At 48.7% G+C, this 12,937-nt stretch overlaps 1 protein-coding gene across 1 annotated transcript; it reads right to left on the reverse strand.

The window, feature by feature from the left end:
• Positions 1–4,590: 4,590 nt before the first annotated feature.
• Positions 4,591–11,482, reverse strand: LOC105716765 (speedy protein E4-like). Its single transcript, XM_012451562.3, has 6 exons — positions 11,326–11,482; positions 10,137–10,367; positions 8,615–8,673; positions 7,304–7,389; positions 4,806–4,974; positions 4,591–4,674 (listed from the first exon to the last, which is right to left on the reverse strand). Exons 1-6 carry the CDS (start codon positions 11,432–11,434, stop codon positions 4,591–4,593), a joined length of 738 nt encoding a protein of 245 aa, XP_012306985.2. The 5' UTR covers positions 11,435–11,482.
• Positions 11,483–12,937: the final 1,455 nt, after the last annotated feature.

Here is a 12,937-nt window from a genome sequence, read left to right on the forward strand (position 1 = left end):
AACCATACGACTTGGCCAGGGGACCAACCACACCAGAAAGACCAACCATGTGATTTGAAGGTTGCAACTTTGAGCCACATGGTGTCAGTCTGACCTCTAGAACAGAACTGGGGGTCTAGAGATTGACTCAACTGCCTGGCCAATGGTTGAATCAACCAGGCCAATGTAATAAAACCCCTGGACGTGGAAGCCCAGGTGAACTTCCCTGGTGGGTGATACACATCAGCGTGCTGAGAGGATGACACAGAAATGCCATCCTTGGGACCCTCTCAGAGTTTACACTATGTGTCTCTGCTTTTGGCTGGTCTTAACTTTTGTCAGTGTTTTTCTTATATAAAACAATAATGAAAGTATCATGCTCGGCCGGGAACGGTGACTCGTTGCCTGTAATCCCAGCACTTTGGGAGGTCAAGGCAGGCAGATCATCTGAAGTCAGGAGTTTGAGACCAACCTGGCCAACACGGTGAAACCCTGACTCTACTAAAAATACAAAAATTAGCCGGGTGTGATGGCACACGCTTGTTATCCCAGCTACTTGGGAGGCAGAGGTTGCAGTGAGCTGAGATTGTGCCACCGCACTTCCGTCTGGGTGACAGAGTGAGACTTCATCTGGAAAAAAAAAAAAAAAAAAAAAGAAAAAAAAAGAAAGAAAAGAAAAAGAAAGTATTATGCTTTTCTGAGTTCTTCGAGTTGTTATAGAGAATTACCAAACCTGAGAGCACTGTGGGAACCTCCGAATTTGTAGCCAGTTGTGAGAAGCGCATGTGGTCTGAGATTACCCACACTTGCAGCTCGTGTCTAAAGTGAGGGCACCCGAGTGAGGGCTTGTGGCCTTAACCTGTGGCATTTGATGTAACATCAAGGAGTTGACATCAGAATTGTGTCACACAGGCCGGGTGTGGTAGCTACTGCTTCTAATGCCAGCACTTTGGGAGGCGCGGTAAGAGGATCGTTTGAGCTTGCCTCTGAGGCTACAGCGAGCTACAGCTGCACCACTGCACCCAGTCTGGGTGACAGAGCAAGGCCCCAACTCCAAAAATAAAAAATAAAGATAAAAAAGAATTGCGTGGCAGGTTGCCTGTATTTAATGGCTTCAAATGTTGCAAGAACTTTCTTTTTTTTTTTTTTGGGATGGGGGAGACAGAGTCTTGCTCTGTCACCCAGGCTGGAGTGCAGTGGTGCCATCTCTGTTCACTCCAACCTCCACCTCCTGGGTTCAAGTGATTCTTCTGCCTCAGCCTCCCAAATAGCTGGAGTTACAGGCATGCACTACCATTCCAAGCTAATTTTTGTATTTTTAGTAGAGACAGGGTTTCGCCATGTTGGCCAGGCTGGTCTCGAACTCCTGTTGGGATCACAGGCATGAGCAACCATATTCAGCCACCTTTAGAGTTTTCTTACCAACTGGTTTTCCTCTCTCAGTATCTTTCCCTCATTTCCTGCTTTAAAACTCTAGCTTGGGGGCTGGGTGTGGTAGCTCATGTTATAATCCCAGCATTTTGGGAGTCTGAGGTGGGTAGATCACTTGAGGTCAGGAGTTTGAGACCAGCCTGGCCAATATGGTGCAACCCTGTCTCCACTAAAAATACAAACATTACCCCAGCATGGTGGCATGCACCTGTAGTCTGTAGTCCCAGCTACTCAGGAGGCTGAGGTAGAAGAATAACTAGAACACAGGAGACAGAGGTTGCAGTGAGCTGAGATCATGCCACTGCACTCCAGCATGGGCGACAGAGTGAGATTGCATCTCAAAAAAAAAAAAATACAAAAACAAACAAACAAACAAAAAACTTTAGCTTGGGATCAGGCTTCTCTTCTATTTTTTTTTTTTTAAATAGATGTAGACGCTATCTTGCCCAGGCTGGTCTCAAACGCCTGGGCTCCAGTGATCCTCCCGCCATGACCCCCAAAAGTGCTGGGATTATACGGATGAGCACTGCACCCAGCCTTACATTTTTTTTTAACATAAAAAATAATACAGGATTGTCTTCCAGAGCTAATAAATATGTTCAAACAACCACAGCCCCATTAAGGAAAAATGTTACTTCACAGCAAATAAGCAATCTAAGACCAACATGATCACACTCTCTGTGAAGGTGAGAACACTTGGTCTTTATCGCATGCCCCTAAGAGATGCACTGCACTGTTCTCTTGAGAACACACAGCTCTTGTCCTCCTTAAAAACACACATCCTCTTTAAAGTAACATACAAACATGTCAATACAAGGCCAAAAATCACATCCGAATTCTCACATTTCAAAAACATACACTTAACATCAAATAAAAATTTATTTTTCAAGAATTGAGAGGAACTACCCCGTAGCCATAAAGGTAATATATTCAGTAAGTATCATAGATAAAAAGAGTGCTTCCTCCAGCACCACAGGTAATAACAGATACAAAGATTTAGAGATAAAAGATTTAGGGTTAAAAGAATCCTCTCTTAAAAAGGAAAACAAAGTTATGTTTATGTGTATATAACAGCTATGGCACCCGTCATACAGCTTTATAGGAACAGCATCTATTCAAAATACCAGGATTTCCAAACCATTTAAAATACATGTAGTAATAATTCTATGCTCATCTTTTTCAAATAAACCAATAAAATGCATAGTATCTATTAGACAGATTAGTATGTATCTAAGACATGTTGAAAATCACAACGGAATTCTCACAGTTCAGTAACAAACACTAAATAGCAAATAGGAATTTCTATTGCAAGAATTTAGGGGAACGACCACAGCTATAAATGTAACAGATTATTATGTAAGTGTCAGGGATAAGAAGAGGGCTTGCTTCAGGAGCACATATAATAATAGAAAAAACAGTTGAAAGAAAATAGATTTAGGATAAAAATTCTTTCTTAAAAATGAATATTTATGTATATATAACAGCTATAACTCTCATCAAAAAACTCTACAGGAACGGCACGTTTTCAAAAGTACAACAATTTCCAAGCTATTTGAAATAAGCATATTAATAATTCAATGGCCAACATTTTCCAAACAAACCAATAAAATGCATAGTATGTGTTAAGCTATCTGTTAAAATCCTATTTCTGTGCCAATCTGAGCACCTGCACTGTGCCTTCAAATGCTCCTGGACTGTGGCAACCAAGTCCACAGGAAACAGAACTCCCAGGTTCCACCCCGGGGAGGCTGGAATTCAGCAATATAAAAAGGGAGTTGGAGCTGCAGGAAGGGGCGGAACCAGAAACAGCCCTGGCTTCCCACTGTCCCCCACAGAGGCTTAGAAGTACCCCCACCCACCCCCGCTCCTAGGTGGACAGCGTGATCACTCTATTCAGCTCCTTCTAGAACAGTCCAGGTTCTTCTAGTTGATCTGCACAAATGGCTGCTCTCGTCCTTAATGGTGTCTGCCATTAGCATTGGAGTAAACTTGCTGCTGAAAATCCACATCTCCCCTGGCTGGGCCTGGTGTTCTGGAAGGGAGAGAGAGAGGATGTCACACTTCAAGGCGGCAGTTCTCTAGACGGGAAGGTTATTCACATCCCACATCAGTTCTAACTAGAGTTCAGAGCAATTGATCAATCCAATTTTATCTCCTGCCCTTCATTCTCTACCCTGCTTCTGAGCCATCATGTTCAATTGCGATACTGACACTTTGGTGACCCTGACTCCAAAACTCACTCAATACACCCACGGTCAGCCCCAGTGATCTGCTTCAGGGCAAAGAATTTGGGTCGGTCTGCCAGGGCAGTAGCGCACCCTCAGAGAATGTGGCCTTGGACTTCATCACACCTGGGGCCTTTTGTGTCCCTTAAGATTACCGTAACCTTGCTAGCTATGTTTCCAATGTGACAACATCACGAACCACCAGTCCAGAAGCCTAATCCATAATCTCACTTCCTAATGTTCGGGCTCATGCTGAGTCCTCAGCGTGATTAGCTGCACAAGATGTAAATCAAATCTTCACTGAATCCTCTGCCTGCACCGGTAACTCAAGTGCTTCAATCATAATGAACCTCCGGAACTCAGTATTTATGATGATTTTTGAGACATGGTCTCACACTGTGGCAGGATCAGGGCTCCCTGAAGCCCCAAACTCCCAGGCTCCAGAGATCCTCCCTCCTCAGCCTCCTGAGTAGCAAGGAATAGAGATGCCTCCCACATTGCCCAGGTGATTTTTTTTTTTTTGAGACAGAGTCTCGCTCTAACGCCAGGCTGGAGTGCAGTGGTGCGATCCTGGTTCACTGCAACTTCCATTTTCTGGTTTCAAGCAATTCTCCTGCCTCAGCCTCCCGAGTAGCTGGGACAACTGGCACGCACCACCACGCCTGGCTAATTTTTTGTACTTTTAGTAGAGACAGGGTTTCCTCTCTACTGTTGGCCAGGACGGTCTCGATCTCTTGACCTCGTGCTCCACCCGCCTTGGCCTCCCAAGGTGCTGGGATTACAGGTGTGAGCCACTGCCTGTAATTTTTGTATTTTTGTGGAGAGGGGATCTCGCCACGTTGCCCAGGCTTGAAGCCAGATCAAGCAATTGGATTCCTCGGATTTCCTAAATAGACCACAATATTCTGCCTTTTTCCTGGAGGACGCAGATGTACCTTCCCTCAGGCCGATGACCTCAGGCCTCCACGGTCCCTGGACTCTGGGAAAGGAGGGTGCGATCTCGAGCCCACACCCAGTGCTCTGGGTCATAAGCCTGGATCTGGAAAAACAAATGCCCCTTGAGAAGACGGGGACTTCCCAGGATACTCCTCCCTCCCCTCGTCCAGCCTCCAACCCACCTGATCCCTTCCCACCTCCCCCACCTCCCCCACCTCCCCATGCTCCACCTACCTCCTCCAACTCCTCCATGGAAACCCGAATCCTCCAGCGCATGGAACAAACGAACTGGAGTCGAAGCTTGTGGAACAAGGGTCGCTGGGAGCGGTTCTTCCCATACAGGAAGTAGAAGATGTCTTGTTTGGGGGCCTGGTTATCCTCCTCCATGTCATTGGCCAGGTAGCTGGGGGCAGAAATCAGGTTGCTGCTCGGGGCATCACCAGGAGAGACCTCCGGCTGAGGTCAGCTTCCCAGAGAGGAGGGCAGGGGACCGTCCTCAGCTCAGGACTGGCACTCACCCTGCAGAGAGCCATTCCTTCCTCAGGAGGGCCTTTCTGGACAGAGACCACCTTCAGGGTGGACACAAAAACCCAACTGGTGGCCCAGAGTGGTGGCTCAAGCCTGGAATCCCAGCACTTTGGGAGGCTGAGACAGGAGGATTGCTTGAGGCCAGGAGTTTGAGACAAGCCTGGACAACATAGCAAGACCCTTGCCTCTATTAAAAATATAAAAAAAACTGGCCGGGCAAGGTGGCTCATGCCTGGAATCCCAGCACTTTGGGAGGCTGAAGCGGGTAGATTGCTTGGTTAATATGTGAAACCCCATCTCTACTAAAAATACAAAATCAGCCTGGTGCAGTGGCACACGGCTTAGTACTAGCTACTCAAGAGGTTGAGGCACAAGAATTGTCTGAACCCAGGAGGCGGAGATTGCAGTGAGCAGAGATCAGGCCACTGCATTCCAGCAATAAATAAATAAATAGGCCAGGTGCGGTGGCTCACGGCTGTAATCCCAGCACTTTGGAAAGCCAAGGCAGGTGGATCACAAGGTCAGGTGATTGAGACCATTCTGTTTAACATGGTGAAACTCCATCTCTATTAAAAATACACAAAATTAGCCGGGCATGGTGGCATGTGCCTGTAGTCCCAGCTACTCTGGAGGCTGGGCAGGAGAATTGCTTGAACCGAGGAGATAGAGGTTGCAATGAACCGAGATCATGCCATTGCCCTCCAGCCTGGGCAACAGAGCGAGACTTCATCTCAAAAAAATTTTTTTTTAAATAAATTAAACAAATGAATAAATAAATAACTGTCCAGGTGTGGTGGCACAGCCTTGTAGTCTGAGCTAATCAGGAGGCTGAGGTGGGAGGATGGCTTGAGCCCAGGACATGGAGGCTGCAGTGAGCTATGATCTCACCACTGCACTCCAGCTTGGGGGACACAGCAAATCTCTGTCTCAAAAAATAATAATAATAATAAAATAGGATACATTGACATTTTGCCAAACCCCGCCTTCTACAAGCATCTAGTCTAATGGGACTGGGAGAAATCAGGGCAGATCACCTAATCCCAATGTCACATGAATAGGCTGTAACTGGAGTGCTGTGGGCGTGCAGAGGTGGGAAGATGAGGGCAGGCACCACAGAGGCTGTGGGGTGAACTGACTTCAAGGAATGGGTCATTGTCTTCAAAACCACGTTCAGGACCCCAGACGGAGAACGCAGATGCAAAGCTGAGTGGCGGACATTTGGAAGGAGCGGTGAAACCGAGCCAGGGGGCAGCAAGAGGGTGAGCCGGTGTGGCTGTAGGGAGACTCAGAGAGGGCGGAATTGGCACTGTGGACCTGGCCTCGGTTTAGAAAGACGTCAGCCAAGGAAGCTGCTCAGGTGGGCAGTGGGGGCGTTGGACCTGCGCTTTGCAGAGATGTTCAGGCTGCACTAGGAAGCCCCCTGGCTTGGGGAGAGGCTCCAGGAGGCCCCAGCAGGGAGCACTTGACAGTGGATTTGAGTGATGTGAGGGGCCCTGAACTGTGGCCTCTGTCATGGGAACCCAGAGGACGACGATGAACAATTGCATTTGGGGTTGATGCGTGAAGGAGAAAGAGAGAAGAACCAGAAATGGCTGTTGCTGGGGGGAGCGTCGTGTCTGCTCCTTCTCCTCTTCCCTTAGGAGGGGATTATGCTTCCTTTTGTTTTATTCTTTTATTTGTAAACTGGCTTTTGAGTTTGTTTGTTTGTTTGTTTTTGAGAAAAAGTCTCAGTCTGTCACCTAGGCTGTAGTGCAGTGGCTCAATCTTAGCTCACTCAAACCTCCGCCTCCCGGGTTCAAGCCATTCTCTAGCCTCAGCCTCCTGAGTAGCTGGGATTACAGGTGCACATCACCATGCCTGGCTAATTTTTATATTTTTTAAGTAGAGACAGAGTTTCGCCATGTTGGCCAGGCTGGTCTCGAACTCCTGACCTCAGGTGATCTTCCCACCTTGGCCTCCCAAAGTGCTGGGATTACAGGCGTGAGCCACCTCACCCAGCCTGAGTTTGTTTTTAGATGGAACAGTCTAAGAACACCTTTAATATAATAGTATAATAACTATAACACATAGTACAGTCCTGTCTTTTTTATACACAGAGTAAAGAGGACAAATAGGTGAAAGAATAAATGAAAGTTTCGAATTCCACTTCCCCTGCTGTCCCAGGGTGTTGGATATTGATGGATAGGAGGAAGCAAACTACTCACAGAGCCAGGAAGAAATGAATGCGTCGGTATTGCCAGGAGAAGAGGCCGGCGCGGCTAAAATACGCTATGACCATGGCCAGGAGGTACTGATGGAGAGAAAGGGACGAAGAGAGGGAGAGGTCACATCTCAGAAGAGGAAGATCATGGAGATGAGGGAATGAGGGACTGGGGAGGCGTTGCCCATCAGAGAAAGGACTTCAGTGTTGGGGTGACTGTGCTTATTTGGAAATTGCAGGGTTGAGGGGTATTGCAAATCCAAGAAGCTAGAGGAAGAGATGTTGGTGCTCCCAGGATGGTGAGCTCCGATGGGATCTTTGAAGGGAATATGTCCAGGTCGCCTGGTGTCAGGAGGGTCTTTGTGTGCCAGGCAGAGAACTGTTCCAAAGAGCTGAGAGTAGAGGGGCCAGGAGCTTCAGGGCTGCAGCTGGACTGTGGCCCAAGGCTCAGATCCCAAAGGACCCATAGGAGAGGCAAGGGCCACTCATTCACTCTGCAAGAGACCAGCAGAGTCCCTAGGGAGATGCTGACAAATCCTAAAACGACCGAGAATAGCCAGGAGTAATGGCTCACGCCTGTGACCCCAGTACTTTGCGAGGCTGAGACAGGAGGATCATGTGAGCTCAACAGTTCAAGAACAACCTGGGCAACAGAGTGAGATCCTGTGTATTAGTCGAGCATGGTGGCATGTGCCGGTAGTCCTAGCTACTCAGGAGGCTTTGGCAGGAGGATTGCTTGAGCTCAGGAATTAGAGGATGCAGTGAGCTATGATCATGCCACTGAACTCTATTCTGGGGAGCAGAGCTAGACTGCGTCTCAAAAAAAAAAAAAAAAGGTGGGCACCAAGACTCAAGACCATGGGAGCTGGCCTGGCACAGTGGCTCACGTCTATAATCCCAGCACTTTGGGAGGCCAAGGATGGCAGATCACATGAGGTCAGGGGTTCAAGACCGGCCTGGCCAACATGGCAAAACCCTGTCTCTATTAAAAACACAAAAATTAGCCAGGCGTGGTGGTGCACACCTGTAATCCCAGCTACTTGGGAGGCTGAGGCAGGAGAATTGTTTGAACCTGGGAGGTTGAGGCTTCAGTGAGCCAAGATCATGATACTGCCCTCAGCCTGGGCAACAGAGTGAGACCCTGTCTCAGAAAACAAACAAACAAACAAACAAAAAACAAAAAAAGAACAAAAACCCTACAGACTGGGAGCATCAGGTGGGAGATGGTGGAGGGAGAGAGGAGCATGTGGAAGCTGCACCCTCCCCCAGGCTGTGTGTTGGAGCAGGAACACAGTTCCCTGGAGGACAACCTTACCTTGTCCGATACCCTCAGATCTTTGTCCCAGGCCAGGAATCTTTTAACAACAGGATCCTCTGTGATTAGAGAGCAGATGCTAGCATGAGAAGTGGAACAGAGTTTCCGTGGGAGCAACAGGGCAGCCAGGAGAACTGTGCCTCCCTGGGGAAAGTCTCAGGTTGGTGGCCACGGGTGAGGTGGATGGGAGAGGAGAGGATGACTTTCACTGGGTAAGGGAGAGAGGCTCCTGCTCTGAGACTGCCCTGAGAAGAGGGTGAAGGAGGCGCTGGGTGTGTGAATCTACCGGATGGAGAGCTGGGAAGAAGCCAGGATGCCCTCCCCGCAGACATGCAGGGACCACTGCAGAGTCATAAAATAATTCCCGTCATTTTCTCATGAGACAGTCACATCAGGGTGTGACCATGGCCTTGTTATCCCCCTCTACGGATGGAGACAGTTAGGGTTAGAAAACTCAGTACGAGGCCGGGCGTGGTGACTCACATCTATAATCCCAGCACTTTGGGAGGCCGAGGTGGGCGGATCACAAGGTCAGGAGTTCGAGACCAGCCTGGCCAACATTGAAACCCCTTCTCTACTAAGGATACAAAAAATTAGCCAAGTGTGGTGTCATGTGCCTGTAATCCCAGCTACTCAGGAGGCTGAGGCAGGAGAATTATTGAACCCGGGAGGCAGAGGTTGCAGTGAGTCGAGATTGCGCCAGGCACTCCAGCCTGGGCGACAGAGCAAGACTCTGTCTCGAAAGGAAAAAAAAAGTCAGGAAGAGACATTAAGTTTCAGAAGGCACGGCTGAAACTGCTTCCTTTGTTTTCTGATTTTGTTTTTCTTTATTTTATTTCTATTTATTTATTTATTTATTGCAGACAGAGTCTTGCTCTGTCACCGAGGCTGAGAAGCAGTGGCACAATCTCAGCTCACTGCAACCTCCACCTCCCGGGTTCAAGCGATTCTCCTGTCTCAGCCTCCGGAGTAGCTGGGATTAGAGACGTGTGTCACCACATCTGGCTAATTTTTATATTTTTAGGAGAGACAGGGTTTCACTATATTGGTCAGGCTGGTCTCAAACTCCTGCCTTCAGGTGATCCACCCGCCTCAGCCTCTCAAAGTGCTGGGATTACAGGCTTGAGCTACTGTGCTCGGCCTTTGCTTTTCTTCTGAGACAGGGTTTTGCTCTGTCACCCAAGCTGGAGTGCAGTGGTCATAACTCACTACAGCCACAAAATCCTGAGTTCAAACGATCCTCCTGCCTCAGCGTCCTAATGTGCTGGGATCTCAGGCGTGAGCCGCTGCAACTGGCCTGAAACCAAGCTTTCCTATCCCAATCACAGACCTTTATCAAGTCTAGCCGAATCCTCAACCGCCTCCTAAACGTCCCTCCTGAGTGACCACTTCTGAGTCCTTCCGAATGGAGAGCTCACCCACTGGGGCTGGCTGGGGGGGACGTATTGTGGGAAAAGTGCTTATGGGAAGTTTCCTCCTGTTGAAAAGAACGGGATTGGAGGTGCCCTCTGGGGTGTCCTACCAAGCAGCCTGTTGAAGGCCTCGTGGTGTTCAGGGAGCACGGCCGACACTCGCCGGCGCTTCAGCTTCATTTTAAGTCCGTGAAGCGACTCCACCACCCAGGTCTCCTCAGGCTCAGGGCTGCGCGACTTCTCTGGTTCCTCCTCCGGCTCCTCCTCGGATTCGTCCGACCACTCCCTCGTCCTTTTCCAACCAAAGGACCTACGTGGAGGGCTGATATCTACCCAAGGGACTGAGTAAAGAAACCAGGCCATCGTGTAACGCTTCTACAATTGATCACCTTAGACCCCAACTCAAAACCCCAAACCACTCTCCATCCTCCCCAGCCTCGCAGACTGTTGGCTTCTGCAAGCATCTTTCTGTCTTTCTCCTTTGCTGAACCCAACAACGTGCCTCTCTTCTCCTCCCCATTCTTCCATCTCTCTGTCCTCAGAACGTTTCCTCATTTCCTTCCCTGGTCCCTGGCTCTGTGTGTTCCCCACTTTCCCCAGTCTTTTTTTTTTCTTTTTTTTTTTTAACAGAATCTTGCTTTGTCACCCAGGCTGGAGTGTAGTGGTACGATCTTGCTCACTGCAACTTTCATCTCCTGGGTTCCAGTGATTCTCCTGCCTCAGCCTCCCAAGTAGCTGGGATTATAGGTGCCTGCCATAATGCCCAGCTAATTTTTGTATTTTTGGTAGAGATGGGGGTTTCACCATGTTGGCCAGGCTGGTCTCAAACTCCTGGTCTCAAGTGATCTGCCTGCTTCGGCCTCCCAAAGTGCTGGGATTATAGGTGTGAGCCACCGCGCCTGGTCTGAGTCCCTCCTTTCTTTCCACACACCCTCCTCAAGTGCTGCTTTTTTTAAAATTTTTGCGACAGGGTCTCACTCTCTCACCCAGACTGGAGTGCAGTGGCACGATCTTGGCTCACTGCAACCTTCACCTCCCAGGCTCAAGTGATTCTCCTGCCTCAGCCTCCCGAGTAGTTGAGATTATAGGCACCCACCACTACTGCCCAGCTAATTTTGTATTTTTAGTAGAGATAGGGTTTCACCATGTTGGTCAGGCTGATCTCAAACTCCTGACTGGGTGATTTGCCCACCTTGGCCTCCCAAAGTTCTGGGATTAGAGGTGTGAGCCACTGTGCCCAGCCCCCTTCCTTCTTCTTAGTCAATCCTCTCCCATCTCTTCTTCCTCTAGTCCCCTCACCTGGTGGTTCTGGCACTTCATCATCCACCATCTCCGGGAGGGAGTACCCCGAGGTGCTAGGCTGAGGGCTCTCGTACTCAACCTGGGGATGTGGTTGATGGCTGGTCATGATCTCTCCCAAACTCTGTTCCCTCCCACAGAACCTAGTCCCTGTTCTGTCCAAAGCCTTCTTCCAGACTCTATAGGATCCAGAAGAGTGAGTTCTCTATCCTCAAGTCTGGGGAGAAGTCAGGAGTGGAGAACAGCTCTGAGAAGTTGCTGTTATCCACTTGAGCTCCTAGGTACCCACGGAATCCCATCCTTCCAATCGGAGAGGTTGGAATCTCTGATGTCATTGGTCGTTGTAACCTGGCAACTAGTTTGAAGAAAAACACGTGTAACTGACAGGCTGGTCTCCTGTCCTGGAGATCCGGGGTGAACGGTGTCTCCTGCCACTGTCCCAACCTCAGACCATTGTCCAAAAGCATCTTCAGGGTCTCTGCATCCCTCTGTTCCCTGTCCCAGCAGAGGCTGTGTCCTCTCCACTCAAAGCTTAAAGTGTGTTGGGGTCTCCTCTGTACATGCCCATTTCAGAGTCCAGTCTGGTGGGAGAGGGAGCAGGGTGGCAAAGAAGAGTAGGGAAAGCAGAAATGACGAAACCTTATGAGAGTGAGATTAGGATGTACGAGAGATCCCAGGTACATTGACTTGATGAAAAAGCTACCTCAAAGCACTCAATTTGGCAAAGCTTTTCTGCTGAATCTTTACTGACATACACTGTCTGAGATTCTATACTGGGGGACACGCGTCCTCTGCCCTAAGCCATCTTTGAGTCCGAGAGACATTTTGAGGACTGAAAATCAGAGGAAACTGTCCACGAGCTCACGCGTATTTCCAACGGTGTCCCCAATTTCAGGGAGTCCATGGATCACCTAAAGCCAGCCTCTCCAGTTCAGCCAAGAACCTCTAGTCTATATATCAAGTTTCGTATCATATGTATTGCTCTTAACTCAGAAATTTCCCTACCATTTATGTATTCTTTGAAAAAAAATCACATATACAAAAAGACTAAGTTAAAAAATCTCAGCTGTGCACAGTGGCTCATGCTTGTAATCCCAGCACTTTGGGTGGCCAAGGGAGGAAGATTGCTTGAGGCCAGGAGTTCAAGACCAGTGTGGGCAACATAGCAAGATCCCATCTCTAACCAAAACCAATCCAAATTAGCCAGGTGTGGTAGCTTGCACCTGTGTTCCAACTACTTGGGAGACTGAGGCAGGAGGATCGCTTGAGCCCAGGAGTTAGAGGTTGCAGTGAGCTATGATTGTGCCACCGCACTCCAGCTTGTGCAACACAGTGAGACTTTGTGTCAAAAAAAATTTTTTTAATGAAAAATAAAACAGTTGCATGACATTCAGAGGCCATCCAAAGAGCCTGTGAGTTCCAGCTGGGCACAGTGGCTCATGCCTGTAATCCCAGCACTTTGGAAGGCCAAAGCAGGTGGATCGCCTGAGGTCAGGAGTTCGAGACCAGCCCAGTCAACATGGTGAAAACCCATCTCTACTAAAAATATAAAAAAATAGCCAGGCATGGTGCTGGGTGCCTGTAATCCTAGCTACTCAGGAGGCTGAGGCAG

This window comes from Aotus nancymaae, unplaced genomic scaffold, assembly GCF_030222135.1.
Source record: "Aotus nancymaae isolate 86718 unplaced genomic scaffold, 86718_ANA_hifiasm-v0.15.2.pri h1tg000015l_1, whole genome shotgun sequence".
Lineage (NCBI taxonomy): Eukaryota > Metazoa > Chordata > Mammalia > Primates > Aotidae > Aotus > Aotus nancymaae.